Source organism: Corvus hawaiiensis, chromosome 6 (genome assembly GCF_020740725.1).
Source record: "Corvus hawaiiensis isolate bCorHaw1 chromosome 6, bCorHaw1.pri.cur, whole genome shotgun sequence".
NCBI lineage: Eukaryota > Metazoa > Chordata > Aves > Passeriformes > Corvidae > Corvus > Corvus hawaiiensis.
The window spans coordinates 27,647,672-27,673,536 of NC_063218.1; the positions used below are offsets into that span (position 1 = coordinate 27,647,672).

At 39.7% G+C, this 25,865-nt stretch overlaps 2 protein-coding genes and 1 long non-coding RNA gene across 10 annotated transcripts in view; 2 read left to right on the top strand and 1 right to left on the bottom strand.

Moving 5' to 3' along the window:
- Positions 1-706: 706 nt before the first annotated feature.
- On the bottom strand, positions 707-22,226 carry LOC125327749. Its single transcript, XR_007204354.1, has 4 exons — positions 22,216-22,226; positions 18,321-18,325; positions 12,018-12,023; positions 707-4,647 (listed from the first exon to the last, which is right to left on the bottom strand). It is a non-coding gene; the product is annotated as an uncharacterized LOC125327749 (long non-coding RNA).
- Positions 6,565-15,261, top strand: DTD2 (D-aminoacyl-tRNA deacylase 2). Of its 4 annotated transcripts, none has more exons than XM_048307602.1 (4): positions 6,565-6,689; positions 7,151-7,228; positions 12,122-12,191; positions 14,149-15,261. In XM_048307602.1, exons 1-4 carry the CDS (start codon positions 6,591-6,593, stop codon positions 14,472-14,474), a joined length of 573 nt encoding a protein of 190 aa, XP_048163559.1. In that variant the 5' UTR covers positions 6,565-6,590; the 3' UTR covers positions 14,475-15,261. The 4 variants fall into 4 exon arrangements, with proteins under 4 accessions (XP_048163559.1, XP_048163560.1, XP_048163561.1 ...); XM_048307603.1 differs by having other exon boundaries at positions 6,565-6,647; XM_048307604.1 differs by lacking the exon at positions 7,151-7,228.
- Positions 22,227-22,831: 605 nt separating the features above from the next.
- The window catches only part of HEATR5A (HEAT repeat containing 5A), a 65,330-nt gene continuing 62,296 nt past the window's right edge, over positions 22,832-25,865 (top strand). For 3 of the 5 annotated variants that reach the window (XM_048306154.1, XM_048306157.1, XM_048306158.1), the window contains exon 1: positions 23,255-23,371. The gene's annotated coding sequence lies outside the window, so the exon portion shown is untranslated. Of the gene's footprint in view, positions 22,919-23,254; positions 23,372-23,424; positions 23,513-25,865 lie in introns of those variants that run through there. The other 2 variants (XM_048306155.1, XM_048306156.1) reach the window with 2 other exon arrangements.

Below are 25,865 nucleotides of genomic sequence, written 5' to 3' on the forward strand. Positions count from 1 at the left end.
TTGCAATGTTTCTGATGTATCTAATAATACATTAGTAGTATCATCCTAAATGAGTTCAGAAACATGCATTTTAAAAATTGGTGCTTTGAGAAAGTGTGAAAATTAAAAACTAAAAAACAATTTTTGACACTGCTCTTTGAAACATGTTAATCTACACTGGAAGTCGTAGCAGGAAGCCACATCATTTCTTGACATGTTTATTATCTTATTTGACTCCATGAATATTCATTAGAATTTACAATCTTTTATTATTTAGCTCACTGTATTAAATATTTGCTTCCCCCCCCCCCCCAAGATGACCTTCTATGTGGGTTAAAATAATGAAAGGATTATATATATATATAAAAACTACTGTATTACTGAAACAAACCATCAAAAACCAAAGGCTGATGGTAAATGAAAGTCTTACAGTTGCCATTTGTTCTAAGGGAAATGAGTTCCCAAAATATAATTTTAAGAAAAGCCCATAGATCAACATCGCTGTACCAGTATATGATGCTGTACTATGGCAAAGTAAGGTACCAATTTGTGTTGTAATGCAATATTCTTTCATCAAAGGGAATAAAATGCCAAAATCTGTCAGCCCTGCTTGGCTCACTGTGCTCTGGCAATCTTGTTGAACTATGCTGCGGAAGAGGTTGCTGTGTTCTGGAAACAACAGCTCCAACAACCGATAAATGGCAGACCAAGCATATAATTAGGGCCTCCGCAAACTCACAAGTTTTATCATGATGCATGGCAAATAGCACTTGGGATGACTTCAGAGATTTGCCATTCAGAGAATTTCCTAATGACCTATCATTTGTGTGCATGCTTCCCTGACTAGCTAAGGATCAGTATGCCTGAGGGGAAAAAATGATAGGAGCTGTGACTCAAGGAGAAAGCTTTTGGCCTGAAGATGTGGTGAGTTTTACTTTGAAAGTCATCCATATAAATGCAAAAAAATGACATGCAGCCTTATTATGCCTGCATACTCAACAGTAACTGGAGGCAAGGAGTCCTCCAGGTACAGAGAGAATAATAAATGACTCTCATTTATCTCACTGTTTGTGAAAGGAACAGAAAAAGCCACATCTCATTTCACGTCCATTTTTAATAACATGAGGCTTTATGCCAATACTCTGATGTTACACATGGCATCTATTGAAAACATGGAAGCTCAAGTTTCAGCTCCTAGAATATATTGATGCATTTTTGTCTATAGCAACATCCTCGTCATATTATCATCAAAATTTCTCACTGAAGATGAAAAAAAATGGGATTAAGTAATACATCCACATTCTGTAGTACTAATTGCTATTGCAAAAGTGTTTATAAGGTGAAGAGAGCAGTGATGCAGCAGTACTTGGGGAGGAAAACAGACTTTAATTCTTTTACATGGCGGGGTAGAGGAGTATCCACCTTGGATGCAGCAGACCAACCCTGATGGTAGGAAAATAAAGAATGTAGAAGCTGTGCTCCATTGTTCCTATTCTAAATACCTGCTCCATCAGGAGGAACCCAGTTTGCAATACCCATCTACATCAGCCAGGCATGGGTTAGCTCAGGGGCTTGAAGCAAACCAGACCCCCACCTGCCAGAGCAGCACCAGGCTCTGAACTCATGGATGGTCAGCAGCTCCACATAGAGCACAAGCTGAAGCTGACTTTGGTCAAGGGTGGCCCTACCGAGCTTGCTCAGGGATGGCAAACAGCCTGTACAGCTGCTGACTGTCACTGAGCTCTGTTACTCCTGCCCCGTTTGCTCCAGGCCCTCTGACCATAAGGTTATCCTTTTTTAGCTTGGTGCTCGGTGCTTCTTCTCTCAACACTGAGTCAGTACTGTCCTACACCCAAGTTGTTTTCATGTGCTCCTGCTCTGTGGAACCCAGATCCCAAACTCGGGAGACCAGGGAAGCAAGTATATTTGGATACACCTGCAGGGATCAACCTGGATCTGGCAATACCATTCCTAATGGTAAAGCAGAAAACTGCTGACCTTTGAGGGACTCCTCATGGAGTCAGCTTCATGACTCTGTACAGCCTGCCTCTGAATTCCAGAATTAAGACTGTGGTATTGAAACTCAGAGTTGGCTCTGCACAAGAAAGAGCACGTGGGCATATGGGATTAGCTCAATCCCGTGAAAAAAAAATAAACATATTGCTTTTAACCAGTCCACCGTGTTACGGTGAGTCCCCCTGGTACATGCGGCAGGTAGGCCACTCCCACTGCCCTGTTGATTCCACTGGAGCATGATACAGCAGTCCTTTTAACATTAATGCCTGTCAATCATACAGACAAAGATCTGGTTCAGGAGACACCCAAGCAGGAAAAAATAGAGTAGCTAAACGTCACAGGCAAATGAACATGCCCAGCACCCAACAAGAAACTGACTAATAGTGTTCTTACTTCCTTTAGGCAATTGCAGTAAGCAAGCAGATTGTATGTCTTTAATCTGGCTACTTTTTTTTCCTCTAATAGAGCCAAATTTCTGCTTCTCACAATAAAAAACAGTAATTGTATCTGACACAGCTTTCACACTAAATCTGGGGTTTTTCAGAAATGTAATTAACTTTTGATTGCTATAACACATTTCAGTGTCTGTTTTGTACTTGTATGAAGGACTAAACAAAACCCTAATCTATTTTTAACAGCGTATTAAATTTTTGTTGCTTTCTTTAAACACAGATAAAATCAACTGCTCAAATCACAGACCTGTACTTCCACAACAGGAATACCAGCCTTCAGTGCTAAAAATTCTGACATTTGTGGGGACTCTATAAATTGGCTCTGCTGGAAGAGCTGAAGAGGTGGACCAACTCTGATGCTACAGAAATGGAGCTGAAGAAGCCATGACCTACCTCAGAGGTATGGTGCAAAGCACAAAGATAAAAACCACAGTACCATCTTCCTCTCAATCATCTTACCCCAGAAGTCTACAATAGTTCTTTCAAATGCTAAACAGACCTGAGGGGCAGTTTGGAAGGCAAAGTGGATGATAGTCTTCACTCTACGTCTTCTCTGGAAGAGGTGTTTCTGGTAGCTCTGCACAAGCATTGTGCAATAATTGTGGTCTTTGACTGACAGGACTGCTCATTTTTGCTGTCTGACTTCTACTAGGGAAATTCTTCATGCCCTCTTTGCTTTTCTTATTTAAATACCTCTGGAGGAAGGAGGATGATGGTTGGGAGGCAGACATACCCCTGACCTCTGGACAGTACTTTGAATAAGTGGGTACTAAACACCGTCATCATAACGTGTCTTAGACTGTAAAATTGTTCTAACACCACCAGCTAATCCTCTCTGCACCCACACCACTTTTGAGCAGTACCTTGTCTCTTCCAGTTAATCAGCATTTCAGCTAACATTTCTGAGGCTGCAGTAAACTAAACTGGGTCTTGAACTAGACTGAGAAATAGGCTACAAAAAATAATCACCAAATACAAGAACCAGAGAACCAATTTGTGCTATTTGTGATAAGGCAAGTAGCTCAAAAAGAGAAACAAAATAAGTGAACTGGGAGAAAAAGAGAAGAAAAAGAGATCATCCTCCAACAGAAAGCGAAGGGCTTGACTCAGTTCAAGATGTACGATCACTTCAAAAACAAATCCCACTAACATTCTGAGTTGTCCAGTGACAGGTTAAACATCTTGGACTGAAGATATGCAATATCTTTTTTGATTTCTTTGAGGGATTGACCTGTTGTTTCAACATGGCCAAATTAAAATTGTGTTTTACTCGAACATCAATCCCAGTTTACAAATTATTTTGGGGAAATATCTTTACCTTGTGATGGAAATTTGCAATTCATTGTTGCAAATTCCACTTTCCAGGACATTCTCTGATGATGAGTCTTTTTACAGCAATCTTTAACAGCTGGCACAAAGACATACATTGGTTCTGTCTCACCCTTCACACCAGTTGTGGCCCCCACCCATTATTCTTTACTAAATGATTCTAAGTGATTGAACTTTTTTGGTTTGGTTGTTTTGGTTTTTTTTAAAATCTGTATGCATGGGAAGAGGTCCAAATTTGGCAATGGAGAAAGCAAGTGTTGAAATCTAATTCTTTGCTTGGCACTCTGGCGCCTTTCAGGTACGTATATCTCAAAAGAGGTAGTTCTACCAAGATATACCCCTTGCCAAAAACCTATTTTGTGTCTTTGCTATCTAAGTGCCACTGAAGCTTTGTATAGTTTCTCTTCAAAACAGGTAAGGGCAACTCTGTCGATGTGAGAGCTGCATGAAAGACCACTGATCATGTTTCAGACGCCATAGACAAAGGAAAAACATCCCAGATACATCTTGTTCCTTCAAAGGTCCAGTCAACTCCTGCCCCTACCAAATGGTATGCAACACCAAACTTAATAGCAATAACAACAAAAACCCCCCAAAACCATCCCTAGGCCTAGAAGAATTCAACCACTTGAGATCATTTTGGTACTGAAAGACAAGGAGAAAGCCAAGTCCCTGCACAGGCAGAGCTTCCAGCATCCACCCACCTCTTGACAAAAGGATTTGTTCCAAATATGCATAGATTCACAGAACCGCAGTATACGCTAAGTTGGAAGGGACCCACCAGGATCTTCAAGTCTAACTCCTGGCCCTGCACAGGACACCTCAAGAATCACACCATGCACCTGAGAGCGTTGCCCAAACACTTCCTGAACTCAGACACACGACCATTCCCACCGCTGCAATTTGTGACACTGCCATCTGCCCCTCTGAAAGAGAAATTATCTGAAAATAACCAGAAATGTCTACCTACTTTCAGATCCAGTGACAACAAGCAGAGAAGATACAGGAAATACTCTGGGACACCTGTCAATTCCAAAACATACACAAGAATGGCTTTATATAGTACTTGATAGAAATACCAATATATTTTATGCATGGTTATATTCTTTAGATGTCAGGAGGTGGTTTTTTCTATATAAAACCCACAGTCAAATCCAAATCCATACCTAAAATTTATCCAACAAATTTACTATCATTCTTTGGCATAAAAAGAGAGGCCCTTAATCTAACAATAGGCCAGTAAGATTGAAGAAATTCAAGGTGCAACAGAATTATTTGGCTTCCTAAGGAAAATACAATATAATTCCACCAAGAATCCATAAACAATGATGTCATACTAATTTTTCTATGCAATGTTTCACAGGCATTTGTATTGAAACTTGCGCATGAATAAATGTTCTCCATCATATCCTGGTATAAATAATGGCACAGTACCAAGTAACAATCAATATCCTTATATATTAATATCCCTCTATAATGTGCTTATTATAATTTGCTCAGACTGTAGCAAAATTCATTTTCCTTAACAATCAATTTATATCACAAATATATATGGAAAACCCTCTCATTTTAAATGGATTTCTACTTCATTAAACTCTTCTCAATGAGTCTGGGGATATAGCTTTCAAGTAAACGAACAGAAGGTATTTTAAATAAAATTAGCAGAGTTTAAATAAAAACATCTTGTATTTTACAATACCCTACAGCTAGCAAAAATTAGCTACTTCATACACTAACCACCTAGTGCAATTTCCTGTTCTTCCATGAAGGTTTGCTTTGAGAAGAGTAACCTTATTGAACACGCATTGAGAATCTTCTTTTAAAATGACAAACAGAACCCAAATATATTCCTATGTGTAACACTGACTATTCAGAAGTACATATTGGCCCTTGCTGTTCAGTGGGGATCATTGGTAATCTTACTCTATTATTGAGTCCAGGTACTAAAATTCAGCTTCTTACTCACACTACTATATATTAGTTTTTTTATTTTTAAACACAGTTGTAAAAATAAAATCTTTGGACATAAAATGAATTTGGAGAGAGATACTGAATTCTGCATCATTCTATCCTGACTTCAGTGAAGGCAGTATTGTTCAAAACTTTTCTCTGTTAGAATTCACATATGGGAGAAAGACACAACTCTTCCAGTTTTGGAGCTGTTCAAGGAGTATCAGGGTATGTAGCCAAAAACCTGCAAGATAATAAAAGAACCACTTGCAATACTTTTAACTTTTGCCATTAGCAGTGGGATCTCATTTTGAAACTATGCACTTCTTTTTCCCGAATGATTTGGATCACTAGCTATCCAGATCCCTTTTAACTGCGTTTTGTGTTCCCTCTGCTCCAATGCAGTATCACTGAAGAGAAATGCTCCAACTTGGTAAGACTGACCTCAGCAACCTGAAACACAAACTAAGTAATGAACAAAAGAAATAACAAGCTATATTCAGATTTTCTTTTTCGTGCATAAACTATCCAGCATACTGCTCTTACCACACGCATGTAACATTTCCCCACCAGAAGACAAAAAGAGCTTTCATTTCCCATCAAACTAAGAAACCAAAGCCCGCTTCCTGCTAGCTATCAGGGCATCGGTAAGTAGAGCTGTAGAAACACTTTGTTTAATTCTGTTCCAAACTTTGTATTCAGCCCCCTCCATAAAGAGGTCAGATCAGAAGCGCTGTTTTAACATGTGCACAAGGTTCCCCCCATCACGCTCCCCGCCGCCCGTGACCCGCGGGCTCCAGCCGGTGCCGGTGCCGGTGCCGGAAAGGCGTGACCCGGCCCCGCCCTCAGCGCTGCGGGCCCGCCATGGCGGCGACGCGGGCCCGGGCCGTGCTGCAGCAGAGTTTCTCCGCCCGGCTGCAGGTGCGGCCCCCCGAGCGCGGCTCCGAGGCCCAGTGGGTGGAGGTAACGTGGGCCGCGGGCCGCCCCCCACCCTCGGCATCGCCCGTTCTCCCCCCGCGGAGCGGGGCCGCTCGGGGCGGGCGGCGGGAAAGCGCTCTGTCCCCTGCGCGCGTGCGCCGGCGGGGAGAGGGTGGGCATTTCGGCGTTTGAGGGGAACACCCTCTCCTCCTTTTCCCGGCTGAGCTGTACTTCCGGCGCTTTTGAACCTCGTGTCTCGTTTCCAGTCCAGAGCCCTCTCCTCGCCCCCTGGTTATCACCAAAGGTTACGGTCAGTCACTTCGGCAAAGGGACAAGCAGCAGGAGGCCGAGGTCGGCGCATAGCGTTTTCGCTCGGCTGCTCTCTCTCCCTGTGCTCCACAGAGTCCTCCACAGGCAGCAGTTCCTTCAGGAGCATGACTGCTCCACGACCAAACACTTCCCTTCTAACTGTGTTGTTCCTTCTTTTCTTAAACACGCTTTCACAGAGACACTACAACGTTGGCTGGTGGGCTCAGCTGTCGGCTTTGTTGTGTGATAGTGTTAACTCGGAGAGGAAAGGCCAGGTAGGGCAATGGGACTATGGCAGCAGTAGTTCTGATGTTGTTTGGTTGGTTTTTTTCCAGAACACTAACTAAAAATGAAATTTAGCGTGCAGACCACCACATAGGTTGAGGAAAACATTGTATTTTCCCCTTTTCCTCCCACAGTCTTCTGCTGGGAGAGGTAGGTAGGTCTGCAGACTCTTTGGTCGATGTGCTGTGCATCCAGCCCAGGTCTCTTTACCAAAGCATGAAGGCTGCCCTTTGGAATGCACTGCCCTGCCGTAGCTGTCACTGCTTGTGAGTTATCTACACTAGACTAAGTCATTTCTGCCGTTATCAACTATTTACCCCATGGGTTTTCTTGGTTTTATCTTTTGTCATTTTTAAAGACTATTACAACAGAAGAAGCTTAATGCACGTGCATAAATTTTAAAAAGTAAAAATTCTAGCATGTTTAAAGGGTTTATGCATTCATTCAACACATCTGAAGAGAGTTCACTTTTTGCCTTTCACATTATCCTTAAAACATCTCTCTTCTTGTTCAAAAGGGGCAGGTGGATCCAGCAGATGTAGTTTCAGCAGCATGGTCTGGGAAGCCAGAATGTTTTACTGGAAGGAAATAGATACCATCTCACAGATACTGTGTTTCACAGATGTAGTGTGTCAGTGTGTATTGCATTATTAGCCTCTCAGTATAAGGTTAATTATAATAAAATATGCTTAGCCCAGCATACATTAACTATAGGAGAAATAACCTATTTCTAGCCTGCTAATCACAGAAGTAATTGTAGATCTAGTAAAGAAAAGAAAAAACGTAATTTTGCTGTCTTTCTTTTAAACTATCTTCAAAGGTACATGTTGTGGTTGATGAATAACTTTGCTACAAGGAGGTTATGCGGTTTCTCTCTCTAATTTGTTTTTAATATACTAAGCAAAATCAGTAGGAAAGTAATAGATAGCACTAAAGGAATCTGAAAGAGATTTGGGTGGTCTCCAGCAGATATTTTTTCAGACATGAACCTTACTAATATTTGTCATGGGTACTTAGGAATCTTTCACAGGTACCCGGGGCTTTTAAAGAGGAGTCTGTTTTAACAAGAACTAGTCACCATGCAGGAAAAAAAGCCTACGGGAAGTACGTATTTTCTCTAGTATGACTACTTTAGAGGTCACTGGAAGGAAATTTTGCTGCTGACATTTTGTAGTAGGGTAATTTTACTCCCTATATATGCATGTCAACGCAGAAACACAAAAATAAAAAATACAGACCTCATCAACTATTATTTATGTCAACCAGTGTGTTCCTGATGTTTTATGACCACTTAAAAGTAGGTCCTCACCTTGAGACATTTCTAGAATACTGTAAATGGCATATTATGTGGGTGGCTTTGAATAGCTTCTGAGCTGTAAGAGACTCCTGTAGGTACTTCAGGAACTTCAGAGCAGATGTTCTTTATCTGCAAAAAGGTTAGGAGTGTGCTTTATACATTAATCTCTGCCTTCATTGTGTTTTCATGAATGAGTTGCTTGGCCTGTTGAGGGTTATTGGGCATAGGATGTCTTGTTTATTGAGAATTTTGGTTATGTACCCTCCATAAAAGGTTTATGTATACAGCAAAATACAAAGAAATAAAAGGAATTATTCTTCTAAAGGTAGGGGTGAAATAAGGTGAGGTTTGGTGTATTTCATAACTGTGGAGAAAAGAAACATGAAATGAATATTCAGCTAAAAAATATAAGTGCCTACACTTTATGCAAGGAGAACTGTCCTTTCCTTATCTTATTTCCCTTGACTTGTTTTCTGGTTACTATGGCAAAAAGAGGTGCAAAGTACCAGGCACAGACTTGCTCTGTGACCTGTGGCAGATGATGTAATCTCTCTTTGCTGCACTGAATATAAAAATATGAAGAAATCTTCCCAGAGGGTAGTAAATCTGAACTTGAAATGGAAATGTCACAGAATAATTTATGTAAGTTAGTTTCACTGACTTCCTAAGAATTACAAAGTATCTCTGGTTTTGTTATCCATTCCAATTTCCTGGGGAAAAAATAGGAAAAGGTAGACTTGAGATAATACATTGCAGAATATATTTCAGTTTTGCTAATGAAATCCTAAAAAATACAGATGAATGTATTTAGTAAGGAGGGTGAGGAAGGAGTCAGTTACTCATTTTTCCCCGCAAAAGAGCTAAAAAGCAGCATTTGGAGGCAGCGTTGCTAAGGCTGTCTATATGGCTTTAGGGCTGGCTTCATGATGCAGGTTGCCTGATCTGATGATTACTTAGGACAGTTGTATAATAAATGCCAGTGTTGCACAGTATCTTGCTTTGCTGGTTTATTTATGTAGGCATTTTACTGCTAACAGTAGATCCACATAGAGCACAGCTTTCCTGTCCAACTGCCTGCCTCTCACTGTGTAGGTTCCTTACAGTGGCTGTTTGCACATCAGCATGTTGAATTTATGATCTTCTTATTTGTGTTATTTTGCTCTAATTTTTGTGCATTAAATACGGATCTGAGGGGTAGTCAACTAGACTTTGATAGGCTACAGAGGACCTGCAGCAATGGCGATGGTTTTGCTTTGATTCAAAAGGTTTACACACTACACTGACAACGAGCACAAGCCTTAGGACACCTGGAACACTGATGTAAGGTCAGATTGACATATGTTATTATTAAATGTGGTCTTGTAATTGCATTCAATTTTACATCTTCTATTCAATTAAGAAAGCTAAAGAACAAAGTAAGACTTAACAAGGAGTTGAAACATGGCTGCACATATTGGACCATACTTTTCAGTCATAGTTGAAACCATAAGTTTCAGCTTAAAAATAGTTGCATAGTTTTCAACTACATCATGGTTGTAGTGTCCTAGAAGACCATAAACATGCAGGATAAATAGAAGCATCCTCTATCAGCTTTAACTTGTCTCTGAATTAATTGTTTTCTCATTTAGCCTTCTGTTGGTCTAATTTTTTTCAATATGCATGTCTCATCTTGTGATAAATAGTTTCTTCAAAAACAGACATCAAATAAGGACAGAGGCTGGAAAAATCATGAATTATTTTACTTAATCGTTATCTGTCTGACCTTAGGTCTTGCAAGGGTCACTTTACTTATTTTTTGTGTCTTTAAATGAGCTGCTAGCAGAATATCGTTACTACTGTGAGACTGTGCAAAACAAAGACTGTCACAAGTCTCAGAATTAAAATTATTTTCTGTTATGTGTGCTGTATCACAGAGTCACTTATTTCTAATGCTGGGGTTAGACCAATAGCAAGACCAAATGCATCTGGCCTATTTTGATAAAATATTTTTATTAGTAGCTCTTTGTGCATTGTTGTTACCTATTAATATCCTGACACCAGTCTGTTTCCGGAATGAATATTTACCTAAACATGTAAGGATATCTAATGTTTGGCAGTCTGCATTTCTCTCCCTTTTTGAACAGATGATTTGAAATGTCATTTGAGGTTCTGGCCATCAAATTTCTTACAGTGTTTATGAAATATGGTAGTCATTTGGGAATCTGTATAATATTCTGCACTGGCCAAAATGAGTTTTGAAAAGAGCCATTTAAAGCTTTTGAAAGTTCTCAGCATGTGACATTTTGGCTACAAAGAGCATTCTCTTTTTTCAGAAGTTAGTCACTAGAAAAACAGTTGAGAAGGCATAGCTTTTCTCAGCCTTGAGCATTTTGTATAATCTCTGCAATAACAAAGGGACAAAATCTCATGTGTATAGCTAAGATTTCTTCACCAAAAACCTTTATCATTTAAAGAAACGGGGAAAAAAATAGAGGAAAAAAATTTTAGAATAGTTTTTAGAAACTATTCACATTTTCCATCCTTTTGCTTTGATAACATTGATATTAATAACTCCTGCCTGTCCCAATCTATTTAACATCTCTTCAGTGGTATTTCACAAGTTGACATTTGTTTCCTCCAACAAAATTAAAAAGATACTTTTTCTTGGCAAAGCAGCAGGGAGGTTTCTTTATATACGGTCTGCCTGTAGATACTCTGGAGTTTTTCCCAAAGAAGTTAAGCCACTCAGGTATACTTGTGCATGAGACATAGTTGCTGCTGGCTGCAGAGCCTATCAGTTTGGCTTAGTAAAGCATGGGTTGTTGCACTCCTCATGGACTAACCAATTGAGCAGAAAAGCTACACAAAAGTTTTCTTGTGCTTTCTCCTCAGTATAGGCCTAATTCTTCCCTCAAATGCATATTTCTTACAGGTAGTCTCTTTGAATGCTAAAGAAGTGGCATATCCTTTAGTCTATACCAATCAGGTGAAAAGTTCCATTTTGCCAGTTAGATTTTACCCAAGCTGATAAATAGTATTTTGAACAACTTTATAATATTCTGAACAATTTCATAGCTGCTGGTCATCATATTTAAATGTTTAATTAACAGACTCTCTGTTTTTTTCAGAATTAAATTGTACTAGATTACTTTCAATGTCAAAATTCAGTTCTTTGACAAGTCCTATGGTGTTTGTCATGTTTCATAACTGGAAATATAATTCACATTGAAAAATATTTTAGCTGTACATTTGATAGGAAAAAAGCTTAAATTGTTTCTTATGCTGGATTTAAGTATACTAATTTCATCTCATCACCTCGTCTATGTTAATACTGTACACTCTACATTCCGACTAAATTTGGCTTCACATGGAGCTAATAAATTGTCTAATTGTACGTAGAAGCATTGTGCAGATAATCAGTATATATCTTATAAGCTTCCACAGTGTGGTGTGTAAACTTAATGTCTGAAGCTATACTAAGTAATTAAAACTACTCTTTGAACCTTTGTCTGTTATGGGGTTTGTCATTTTTAATACCAGTTTTAATGATAAGCATGCATAGTAGATAATGAGAAACATTGACATCGTTTTCTGTAATCTTTTGTAGATCCAGAGAGGGCTTGTTATCTACATATGCTTCTTCAAAGATGCGGATGAGGATCTTGTCCCAAAAATTGGTATGATATAATCCATATAAATTACTGTATTGTTTGAAAAGGAAGAAAAGCAGTTGAGGCAGAGAAGGTAGTAACCATTTGGAAAGCCATGAGATGGCATCATTCTAAATCAATCACCTGGCTGAAAGAACAGTTTGGTCTGTCTTGTTTCTTTTGACAGTTGTCCATGCCTCTTTCTCTGTCTGTTCATGACCAACGTAGAAAACCAAATCCCCTGACAACATGTCTAGCAAAGGAGAAAATGCTGCACCTGCTGTTTAACATATTACATGTGTTGGGCAACAGGTTCAGTCCAGGACAGAACTGAATTTCAAATAGTTCATGGCTTGATTTGGTAAGTATTTTATCACTGATCTCACTGTATGTGCAGGATATTTAAAATTATAGCCAGTAGAGGGAGTTGTGTGGATAATGAAACAGTGTCCTTCCCATCTCACTCCATTGGTACTTTATACATACACTGTTAGCACGTGCAGTTTTCTGGTTCAGAAGCAGTAACGGCAACGTCTGCAATTCTTGTCTTCTTCTCCACGTGCACTTTAACATTTATATTGAAGCAGAAAAGATGCTGTGGATAAGGTCAAATAGTAGCGATTTCTGTCTTCATCCAGTGCTGTTTTGGCTTGATTTTTTTTTTTTTTTGGTGGGGTTTTTTTGTTGTTGTTGTTTTGTTCTGTTTTTTTTTTTTTTTTTTTTTTACTTTTATGTCATTTCTTCTCCCTCCTTTCCTCCATCAGTAGCACTGGATCCCCTGGGAAATTCTGTGATGCCACATCTTCCAGATAAAAGTGTCCCTTTTCTGTGGCTGGCTGATAGTAGTGATTTGGCTAAATGTTGTGTAACAATAGTCTATTTCAGGCTACTGGCTGGGACCAGCAGTGCACAAGTACAGGTGCTATTTAAAAAGCTGAGAGCAGCTCCTGGGGGGTTCTCTCTTGGTCTTGGAGGGCACAGTCCTTCTGTGATGCTAAATATTTAAATCTATGATATGAAAATTTATTTTGTGCTTGTGAGAGTTTCATGAGAATGTTACTTGAGAATAATTACATTTTCAGTCATGTGGCAGCTAAAACAGGCCAGAAGAAGAAAGATCTGTTTCCTATAAGGAGATTCATCTAGGACCATCCTCCTTGAGTGCCTTAGAGAATATTGTTTCCTAAATATATTTTGAATCTGCTTAAGTGTGTGGTTTTGGTTCCTGAATCACAACTCAGCTCTTTTTGCTTCTAACAACATTAAACATGTATGGGTTTGGAGGCATGACTAGTATCCTCCCAGCTTTTATGGAGTTGGGGTAATGATTTGATTTCTTATAGAAACATTAGAAAATCTAATGTTAGTAAATGCATTGATTTCATTTGCAAGTTTATATGTTCTGGCTTATAAGCCAAATTGCATCTGACCTTCCTGCCCACTTCCTGTCTCAAGTGACAAACTGGTAGCTGCATGTCTCGAAGTGGAGCACTGAAGGACACTTACTTTACTTGAGACCAAACTATGGAGCTGTGCCTTCAGCTCACATCAGTGCTGGGTCCTGCTGCAAACTACTGCAAGCAGAGCAAAAAGAGAGGGCAAAACCACTGAGAATGGTGCATCCCACAATGTGGAGTGTTGGGTAAATGCTGCCTATTTGAGTACCAAACAATCAAGGAAGGCTCACTAATTGCATCCTGGTTTCTTCTGGGGGTGTCCAACTAGAATCGATTTTAGATAACCAATCACTTCCCCCAAAAATAGAACTTTAGACATATGGTATTAATATCCTTCACATTCTTCACAATACTCAGACATATTAGTTGGTTAAGTATTTATTGATTGTCCATGTTTCAGTTCAACAGTAAACAGTTTCTTTTACTCAGTAGTTTGTCACACATCAAAATATTTGTTGGATCCTGTTTATGATGTCCTGTTTAATTCACTACAGTTATACTAACTCTTATTTTATTTTTATTTGCAGTCAATACACTGTTGAATGTTAAATTAAGTGAAAATGAAAACGGCGAGTTTGTTTCTGTTCTTGATTTACCAGGCGACGTACTCATCATACCACAAGCTACCCTAGGTGGTAAACCAAAGGGAAGAAGGATGCAGTACCATGCAAACATTGAAAAAGAAAAAGGGTTGGAACTTTACTCTCAGTTTGTGACTTTGTGTGAAAAAGAACTGGCTACCAATGCCAAATGTGTGGAAGCCGGTGTTCTTGTCAAGCATGGCACATATGGAAACAGGCAGGTGTTAAAACTGGATACAAATGGACCTTACACTCATCTGATTGACTTTTGAAAAAAGTAAATTGTATCCTGAATACAGTACTGGTGTCTTTTGTTTGGCTTTTTTTTTCTCCTAAGCATTAAAGTGCTTGATTGCCTTGGGAGATAGTTTGAAAAAGGCTTTCACTCATCTGTGGTGGTTTTGCCAGTCCCAGTGAATAGAAGGATTCCTGAGACTGCCTTGCTATAATGAGTATGTTTTTTGTTCATATGCATCTGAAGTGTGCTCAAAATAATTGTTAATATTGATCCAAAAATTCAAAATGTTTATCAACAAATATGGGATAATGCAATCATTTTTTACTAAAAAATAATGAAAGAAGTATTGCATGTATAGCTTGAAGAAGTGGTTTATAGATAAAAAATACTTTAGATGTACTTATGTCAGTTTTTGCCTTATGTTTTCTATCTATAAAATGAGAATGCTTTATAACTAACTAATATATTGGAAATAAATTCACTGAATTTTTAGCCTCTTAGAGAGTAGGTAATAAATAAGAAAGTCCATCCCCCTCAATCAGAGTGTGTAAGGGTGGGAGATGTAAGGTAGTACAGGATTGATCATGGGCTGTGCAGGGAAGAATAAGTGAGGCATATCTAGAAACCAGCAGTATCACTGAATTGCTTGCTTGAAATTTGCATTCTGAAATCTCTGATGTGTTTTGATAGGCTGCCTGCTATAGCTTGGTCTATGTCCTTGTTACTGTGGTCTTGCTGTCTACTCAATTCTTTCATAACAGAGCCTCAGGAAAAGAACAGAAACATTCAAATGAAAACAAAAATAAAGATGGTACAATGTATGCTGCCATCTCATTGTTCCCTCTGTCCCTATTGCTTCTTTCCAGCTTTTTGTCCATTGAAGCTTCTAGGCAGAGACTAGCTTTCCTTTTATAGACAGTATTGGTACATTTGGGGCCCCCTTCCCAGCTGACCCCCTATGCAGTTCTGTTATAAACATTATTAACAGATGGTGTTAAGAAGATATAATGGGAAATTCTGTCTTAAAAGGCAGTAAGAACAGAACAGCTATATTAAAATGTGGCAAATTCAAAACTGATTCAAATGTGTTCATCCTGTGAATCAAGTTTCTCTTTTTAATGCAGCATTATGGTTTAGAAGGGTTCAAAGTAAAATCAGACATTTATATGGTTTGTAGCAGTTATCCAGATTTGCCATTTGAATAAGAAATTATTCTGGAGGATATGTAAAGCCCTACAGTTAGTGAGGATGGCAGCTTGCACAATCCTAAATTGTAGGCCAGTAGTTACAAATACTCTGTCCTTATCTTTATTTTGTAAAAAACATTGAATGTGTAATCTTCAGGCTCAGACTATGCCATGAGAATCCCTTTTATTTTTAACAGATACGAAGCTTATAGTTTTGATAAGAGAGTAATGAGATTTTTTTCAGGTTAGCATAATATATGGTTAATAATTATGAAATAAATAAGGATATTGAATTCCTGGCAACTGATATTCTCACAGTTGAAAACAACCATTTAAACAAATGGCCTGGAAATACTAGCTATTAGGACCCAAATGACATATTTATTCATTAATAATTAACAGTTATGATAGACACAATATGAGTCATGTTCAAAGTTCCTACTAGAGACATTTAAATAATACTGTCCTGATGCAAATGACTAATACAAATTCATTATGATCTGTGTGCTTGAAAAAACATTTTAATTCCTCTTTCTGTTGGAGGTCACATCCTAAAAAGTGCTGAATAATCCCACTTTTCACAGACCTTACAGGAATTGTGGGTATTTGGTATATCTCAAGAATTGATCCTTTGAGGTATAATACAAAGTCTGCGGTTTTTAATTTATTTCCTGTCTCCAGAAAGATCTTTGGCAGCCTGGCAATTCATTCTCTATATTTAAAGAACTCGGTGATTTCTAAGAGGGATAAGCTTGAAAATGTTTAGTGAAAAACAGACTTCAAACCAAACACCATCTCACAGTGGTCTGTCATATAAATCACATAAAATCTAATATACATTTCAGTGGTTCTTAGGACCAGACGGAACTCTGAAATTTCTGCAAAAAGGTGGATATTTGTGTATTATCTGCCCATTTCTGATTTATTTGTATATCCATCTTGATACTGCCATCTTCTCCTCCAGGGATTGGCAGCTTGTTGAATGCTGTGCCCTTTGTACTGCTTTATTTATATCTACTATTGATTCACAATCCATTTACTGAAGGAAGCCATTTCTGAATAATATGCTGGACCATACTGATAAAAAAATTGATTAAAATTACTTTTTCAAAGCCAAATGCTTATTCCCTTCAACCATGAATATGTGCTTTAAACAGATGACCTGGCTCTGCTTTAAATAGTTTCTGTTCTATGACTAGACAAAAACTCATATAATTGTCCTGTTCTATACTTAGAGAATATCTATTAGAAGATGCTTAATATTCCCCACTTCCTTGAAATAACCTATAAAGTCAGGAGTCATCCTTATGCTATTATATCTCCAATTCAACTGCCACACAGGAATTGCAAAATCAGGGTTTTGCGACCTTGTTTGCAGCGTACACACCCAGTGTGTTGAAGCTGAGCCTGTGTGGACTATGAACTGGGCTCATAAACGCTCTCTAATGAGTTCAGGTGCAACAGCCTCTTTTCTAGTCAGCAATATTACTGCTTCCTTCCCATGCCCTTTCTGTAAATTTTTACCTCTGCTGCTACATGGAGTATGCAACATATGAATTTACAACATACAAATATTAATCCAGAACTGGAAGTTAATAAACAGAATTTAGCCCAGTAATACTTGCAACTGTATTGCTACTGCTAGTGACAGTCCCCAGGCACTGTCCCAAGTGTTACAAGAGTGCAGCATGGAGGCTTAGCACAGGAACTTTCCCCAGAGCTTCAGTTTTATTTGATTTGGCTGTAACAAATTTTTTTCCAAGGACAGGAGACTATGGCAAATTTGTTTTACTTTTATGTGTAACCACAGTTGTTACGTAGATATTAATAATTAGTAGTTATTCTGTGTAGAATGATATATTTAGGACGAACCCAGTGTTACAGAGTACAGAAATACAGGCCTATTGAAACAGTAGCAACATTGAGAAGTGAAGACACTGACTAGTGTAAAGCAGAGGCATGGGATAGTAAGAGATGGGGCACTGGAGACTCCCAAGGCTGTAAACAACTTGCCAATGGTCAGTTAAAGAAATAGAAACCTGGAGCTGGACAAAACTATTCTTAGGGATAAAAAAGAGAAGAAAGAATGAGTATATAATATAAACAAAAAGCAAAACACTTAAGATGAACGAAAAGAAAAATACATAGTTGCAAGCCAGTGAAGAAAAAGCAAAGAGTAAAACTTTATTAGAAAGTGTACAAAAGAGCCCCAAGCGAGAGCTATTTTCAAAAAAAAAGGAGAGAAAGAAGAAGAAATCATAAACACCAACATCATACTCCTGCAGGCATAGGACTGCTGATGATCCACTGTGCTCCCTCTACCAGGTGGAAGCCACAAGGAAGTGAAAGGGCAAGCACAACACCAGGAAATGGGGTAAGGGTAGGTGCTAAATAGTGCTTGCATAACAATTTTTACTGTAGTATTATTGAGACTTTCTATACAATTTCTTTATTTCTATTTCATTTGTTTTTTCTGCAATAATTAGATTTGGACTGATAATAATTCTTTGATTAAATTGCTAAGGTTGCAATTAAAATAAATTTGGCGTGACTCTAAACATAGACTGGATTTCTTTTTGCCCATAACAAGATTTTGCACATAACAGTTTCTGCAGACAGTTGCTTCCCCATGTTGAAATGGCAGCCATTTGATGGGCTGCTGGATATTAGCCAGCCTTTGTGGTGCTTTTCACCAGGTCTTTTAATGCATCTGTAGTGTCTGATCTCATTTACCACAAAAGCTCCACAAAAGTTCTTCATTGTGACTCAATGCAACGACTGCTCTTTAGCTCCTCTTTGAGAGCAAAATTCCACATCTGCTTGGATTTAAAAGTATGATCTGCTCAACCTGAATCTCACCTCTGGTATAAAAACAGCTTCTTTGGAGAAGGAGGGATGAATCTTTTAAGCTTCCATTATTTTTTGCTTTTAGTTTCTATTACTGTCTTCTATATGGATTCCTTCAAACACATTGGGGGTTTTTTTTGAAGCTGGAGTAGCAGAATGCCACAGACGGCTAGAATGGTCTCCACAAATGCACAGGCATTACCTGAGGTCTGCCACCAACCTCTGTTGTGACTGACTTCATTTCTTAACTTCTTTGCATCTTAATTCTCATCTAATAAATGGCCATCTATTTTTGTTTTCAGTGTCTTGGTCCTTAAGACCATACATTGAACAAAACAATGACCGTCACTCTGTTTAATGTTTTGCACAGCACAGTGGGACACGACTGGATTGTCTGGGAGATCCACCAGCTGCTTTATTCTAGACATCAGAGTCACAATTGCTGAACAAGAACAGAAAGCAGAGCTTCCTTCTTAATCTTTTTCTTGGGAAAACAGCACCCAAAATTTGAGACACTCTCTCAAGAATTTGGTGAATTTGGTACTTCCTATTTATTCCTTCTTACTGTCTTGAAGCTCCTTGAAAGCAACTCACAGTTTGGGAATCCCCCCAAGATTCTGTTACCAGAAGTGCCGTGCAAATACAGTTGAAAAGTAAATGGTGTATGTGAACAAGAGAAAGAACCAACAGTTAGAATAGCCCAAATACCACCAATGTATTGCATATTTTCTATTTAAACCAATGCTGTCTTCTAGTTCAATTACTGCCAGTGTGTGGCTTTGGGCAAAGCAATTTTCTGCTCTACTTTTTCCATCTGTGATACAAAGAAAGAGTGAAAACGGGGGGAAAAGAGGTTTAAAACCACTGGGTTTTTCCCCTTTCACTAAAAGCAAAAAATCACCTCTGAATCTCTTTTTCCATCAGAAAACTTTCGCCTATCTTCACCTTTGTTGGAGCTACAGGAAGTTGCCTTTCACTACCTCCTACTTTAGCCTCTGCCTCACAAATGTGACTTGAACTAATAATGTTCACAGAGCACTTTGAGTACCTCAATGCACAGTGTGGTATCAGTACAAATAACACCTCATCGTATTTCTAAAGTAGGAGTGATCCAGACAGCATGGGAAAGCAAATAAATGGCATTCCTGTCTTACCGTTCTTGTTCATATGTATCTCATTACTCTGAATTTAAAATTGTTTCCATTCACTTTAATTGTATTTACTGGTGTAAGTGCCACAATAGATGCCCTATTACATCAGTATGTGTTAAAAATGTGCAAGAAAGGAGCTTAATGCTATTTTTATGTGCTCCATTAGAAAAGAGACTGGCAATGAAAGTTTTGGATTAACAGTGAATGTAAAAGGTTTTTGGGAGGCCTTAGTATTTAGCTGGCAATCCATCCCTAGATGTAACTTTCTCATTTCCTGCTTCCATGTTGGTAGTTGTATCTAACATTATCTAGGCCTGCATAATACTTTTATTTGTGTTTTAGGATTTAAAATAACAGCAGGACTGTGTAATTGCTTGGCAGGAATTCAGGCCTTGCATTTCGTGATAGCACAAAAAGGAACTGTGTTGGGAATAAGAAGAAGCCTAGCAGTATTGTAGCATAAAACTATACATTATTTTTGATATTCAATGTGTAAAAAAAGAAAGATTGGTACCTATAGCATTGCAAAAGCTAGGACAGGCCAAAATGTATTGGGTTCTACATGCCTCCAAAGAGTAAAACAAAATGGTTAATCTTATATTTAATCTAAAGAATTTGGTTTTGTTTGCTATGTAATTATTTGGTGATGTAACATTTGATTCAAATTAGGCCCCTAGTCCTGTGATTCTTACTCATGCATGGACAGTCCCACTGATTCAAAGGCATACATTCTTTTTTCTTCCTCTAGAGTCACTGAGGATTATAAAGCTGAAAGAATGAAAATGTTTAGCTCAGAGGCATATGTGGCTGCATAGATATTCTACTATGTCTGGAATTTTTATGGCAGAACCGACTCATGCTCTAAATCAGTCAACCCACTTTACCAAAATAGACTAATGAGAAGACTGATCAGTAGGTTTGTGCATTTCAATTATTTGCTAGTTGTTTATTTTATTAAGTAATTTGTTATTGAAGTACAGTCAGGACTAATGGGGAAAGGGAAAATTGAATTAATACATGGTGAATGCATCTAACTGTCCTATTGTTTTCTGGTTTAGAACAAATCACTGTAAATTTGCACAACAATTTCTTTTTTTATTTCAGATTGAAAGGGGAAAAATAAAAAAATGGCATGCATAACTGCTAAAGTAGACACTAATTTGAATCAGTGCACGGTTAACAGTCTGTTGACCGATTTAGGGAAAAATAATAATAAAAATCAAGGTTAGCTATAAATCCAGTGAAGACAGACTCTTGCCCTTATGTAAGCACTGCTGGCACAAAGCAACCCTAAAGCTGATGTACCCAGAGATGGAAGGAGCATCCTGCATCAATATGCCTTGTTATTCCAGTTGATTCATATCAGTATAGCATTAACAAAGCATTACTTAGATCTGATATCATGTGTCCTGGGGGGCTGGACAAGATAATTCTTGGGAAAAACTGAGCAAGTCTTTACTTCTTAATGGATGATGTTTTGTCTTGCCCTGTGTTCATGTAACACTCAGCATTATGAGATACTAATTTTGAGTGGGTCTCTGCCTGCTACCATAACAGAGTGAATAATAGGTATAATAATGATAATAGCAGCAATAGTCTTCCAAATATTATTCTAAATTTGGGGTTGTTTATTTGTTTCTGAGTTAAACATGATCAATCCTTCACAAATATTTCCAGGTGTTTCTGGTACCTCAGGACTGTCAGAGAGCCCTTGTTTTTCTGGAGTTCCTTATGGAAAAAAGTCATAACACCAACAGTCTTTGAACAGAAATTGTTCAGCTGACCTTTCTCACAAGTGAATTGCAAATCACCGTCTTAGTAGCAGCAACTCAGCCCCTGATCAAGATGAGGTTAACTTAGCAAATAACTCTTTCCTGGGAATGTATGTGATTTTTGAAAACAGGTTGACACTTTTACATCAGTACAAGTTTGTAAAGTTGATTTCTGTGAAATATAATATGTAAATAATTTCCTGCTTCAGGTGTGAGGCATATTCTTCACTACCACATCCATTGCCAGCATTTCTTTTAAAAGGTCATTGCATCAGTGCTCATGTTTTTTATCACCATCAGTTTAGTAAAAATGAAGGCAGTGTCCATATATGGTAACGCAGCATGGTGCTCATGGCATCTGCAGCACAATCTAATCAGGCAGCCCTGCATGTACTCTTTGAAATACTTCTCAGCAGCATCATCTGCATGACTGAGTACAGATGTTCACAGAGGATCCCCTGCATGTAAACTTTACATACTGAATCTACGTGAAGTTGAATGTACAAGCTTATGCAAGGTTTAGAAACAATTTTGGCTCCTATGATTATGTGTCCCAGACATTATTTCCTCACCACAATGGTTCCCTTTGTACAACTACCTGCAGGAAGGTTGGAGCCAGGTGGGGGTTGGCTTCTTCTCCCAGGCAACCAGTGATAGCTCAAGAGGACATAGCCTCAAGCTGTGCCATGGGGGGTTCAGGCTGGACACCAGGAAGAATCTCTTTATGGAAAGGGTCATTAAACATTGGAATGGACTGCTCAGGGAGGAGGTGGAGTCACCATCACTGGAGGTGTTCAAGAAATGACTGGACATGGTACTTAGTGCTGTGGTCCAGTTGACATTGTGGTGATCAGTCAAAGGTTGGACTCAATCTTAGAGGTCTTTTCCAATCTTAACGATTCTGAGATTCTGTTTGCACCAGTTAAAAGAAGATAGTCCCAGAAAACACAGCTTGTGGAGAGAAATCTGGGTCCTGGATTCCAAGCATGGCTGGGCATCAGTTGGAAAACTACACTAAGATTATTATTTGTTTATTTTGAAACTAAAAAATGATTGAGAGACATAAACTTTCCTCTTGTTAAGATAGAACTTAAACTGATCACAGAATACATTAAAGAAAATCCCTCCAATGGGTATTTTCTGATGACCAGTGAGTTCGCTAGTGCAAATTTGGAAGGGTGGAAGTAATTCCCAGTGACAAAGCAACCACTTCCAGCTGGACCACCTATGCAGTAGGAGGAACGAGGTGAAATTCCTGGAGCTTCAGTTGACCTTGTCTGTAAGACACAGAATACTCCTTGACTTGGGATCCCATATCGATTTGGGATCACAGCTTACACTGATGAAACCCAAGAGTAACAACTTTTGCAAACGTTGGGTTTGACGAACGCTTAATATAAAGGGCGTGTTCCTGTTACTGTCCTGTGCAGTGCCCAGGGGCCCTCCCAGGGAAGTACGGACGTGGATGCCTGAGGGGTGGAGTGGAAACCAGAAGCCATGGCAGACTCTGATCACAGCCAGGTACAAATCCCAGCAGTGCCAGAGCTACCTTCACAAAGCATCACCGAGGGGGATCTTTTGTTGCTGGTTTTGGTGAGAGAGCGCTGAGCGCGAGCCCCCGGCTGTGCCCCCCTAGCGCAGAGCCGCTCATCGCCCCGGCGGCCACGGAGCCTCGGAGCGCCCCGGGGCGGTGACTCTGTCCCCTCCGGCACCGGGACACCTCGCCCCGGGCTCCGCGCTCCCCGGGCCGCTCCCGCCCTCCTCCCGGCCGCCGCGGGCGCTCGATGGCTCCGGGCCCGATTGCACAGTCCTGAGCACCGGAGTCGCCCTCCTCCTTTTCCTGCCCCCTCCCCGCCGGCGGGCGGCGGCAGTGGCGGCAGCTCGGGTGCAGGACCCGCCGCCCCCCCGCGCCGGAGGAGGGCGGGCGGACGGGGCCGAGTCCGTAGAGCGGCGCGGGAGCGCTGCGGCTGGCAGGTACCGCGGGCTGAGGGAGGCCAGGGACAGCAGGGGGTGTGTGAAGGGGCAGCAGGGCCGAGCGGAGCCGGGAGTCGTGCGGGGCTGTGCCTGCCCGAGGCCTGCGCCCGGAAAGTGCTGGATCACCCCCGCAGCCGCCGGGTGGGTCGGTGGGTGACACACACACCACACACACACACAGCCGGCTCTAAAGCTGGCGGCCGGGCGGCTCCCGGGCTCCCTCAGCCCAGCCCAGCCCAGCCCGTGCCGTCGCATCCCGTTCCCCCGGGCTGCGGGGCAGGTCTCAGCCCCGTGAGGGAGGGAAGGGGGGGCGGCAAGCCGGGCGCCGCCCGGGTGTCACGGGGAGCGGCGGCGGAGCGGCCGTGCCGCCAGGCTGGGGGTGGGCGAGCGTGGGTGTTTGCCTGGTGCGGGCGATACGGATTCTGAGGCTGCAGGCAGGGGTTTGGCATTCACTTGTACCGAGGTTCCATGATTTTGGAGTCTGATTTTATATTTTCTTATAAATTTTGGTACTTAAGAATATTTGGGGAGGGATATTTGGTGAGGGGTGGCAATATTGGTCATTCTGATATCTGGAAATGTTATTGTAAGCTTTTGCAGTTTGAATTCTTGGTTGTCTGGATAGGATAATGATTAAGTTTACACCATATAACTGGTAAAAACCTTGCACAGGGATGCAAGACCTGTAGAGTTATATTAGCGTTGACATTTCTGAATGCGGGAGAGTAATAAGTGTTGTAAGTTTAGTTAAGAGTAAAATTTATTGAGATACGGGTAGAAGGATGATAAGAGATGAGGAAGGCAGATAAAAGTTAAGGTGAGTCCAGCTCTGTGCTTCTGTAAGTGAAATTCGATATCTTTTGAGTTTTGGATTCATTATTTGTAGTGTTTCTTTGAGTTTGGGGTTTGATTTAGTAAGATTAGGTGTTTGCAGTTGTGACTATGAACTGTACATTTATTTTAGTCTCACATGCCAGAAATATTTTCCCTGTCTTCAGAAACAGTCAAGCTATATTGTATGCTTTAGTGTTTTGCTACATGATGTGTAATATTCTCTATTCATGTATGAAATAACAATTGAGACCCAGAAGATAGATTACTTCTGGTTGTATGCTGAATGGAGCTTGGATTTCTTTTCCTGATGGTTTGACACAATGAAAAGGAGGTGGGGGGAAGAAGCCAGTTTAATGTTACACTAAGTCTAGTCATACATCGAAAACTTGTGCTTGATTATTGAACATAGGATTGTTTTTGTAGTCAGTAAAGTAGCTGACTTACTCACTAGTTCATGGTGTTGTATGCCAACACATCAAAAACGTTATTAATGCAGGATGATCTGTTTTAAGATTCAGAACATCCTAATGAGGCAGGAGATTAAAAACACCTTCTAACAAAAACATTTTCAGGTTGTGGGATGTTTGTTCCATTCAGCTTTTACCTTTATGGGTTTTACTGGGTTCAGCTAGCAGAATCTTTAAAAAGACATACAGTATATCTATATCTACAGTGCAGACCAAAAAGGCTTGAAACCTCTAGGCAGTTACATTTTTGGAGCTGTTTTGGAGTTTTCTTTGGGGAGCAGCCATGTAAAATACCTAGGGGAAGAACCATTGCAGTGAGGTATGTCAGTGATTTGTGCCCGGATAGCGATCTCTGATCTGCCAAACAAGTCTCCTGCAGAGTTTGCATCTGTGAGGGCTTCTGCTGCTGCTGCTGCTAAATTTCCGTGTCAGTGTTTCAGTGCAGTTGAAGTCTAATCATAATAAAAGCTGTAGTGATTTTCAGGAAAAATATGTATACTTTTCTGGGATTACAGTACATGTTCAACAAAAATTCCTGGTGGCTTAATATAGTGCTGAGCTAGGCTGGATTCAGCATTTACCTTAACAGAAAATTGGTAGCTAAAATCAACCTGCACTTTGGATAATCCAAATGCATATATATCACCTAGTGTAAGTCAATTTAACATTTTACCAAATAATTTGATTTCCTGAAACTTCTGTCATTGTGACAAAAAAACCCCAAACAAACAACCCCCACCGTGTCAGCATATTTAGTTTGGTATATTTTGTCTATATTAGATAAACAATATTATCTACAACATTCTCAGGACTAAAGCTATGTTCAGACATATATTGAAATTATTTCTATAGGTGGATGTTTATACTTCTGTAGTTTTCATGCACTTGCCTTGCTATCACACCAGGTTTCAAATCTGCAAAGAAATAAACCCAAAGCGTTCTATGCATTTTTATTCAGACTGAAGATAGTTATTGCTTTTTGAAGTTTACTTAGTCCAGTTTTGGGGAAAAAGATAATGTTTTAAACTCAATTTGTCAGTAACAGATATAGTACTGTTTTTCCAACTATTAGAAGCATTGGTTAATTATTTTTATGCAGTTTGCCAGGTTGACTGTAAACAAAATGATGTTCTGAGGTCCCTATAATGGAGCCAAGTTTATCTTTTGACTGAAGCTTTCAGAAATGAACCTAA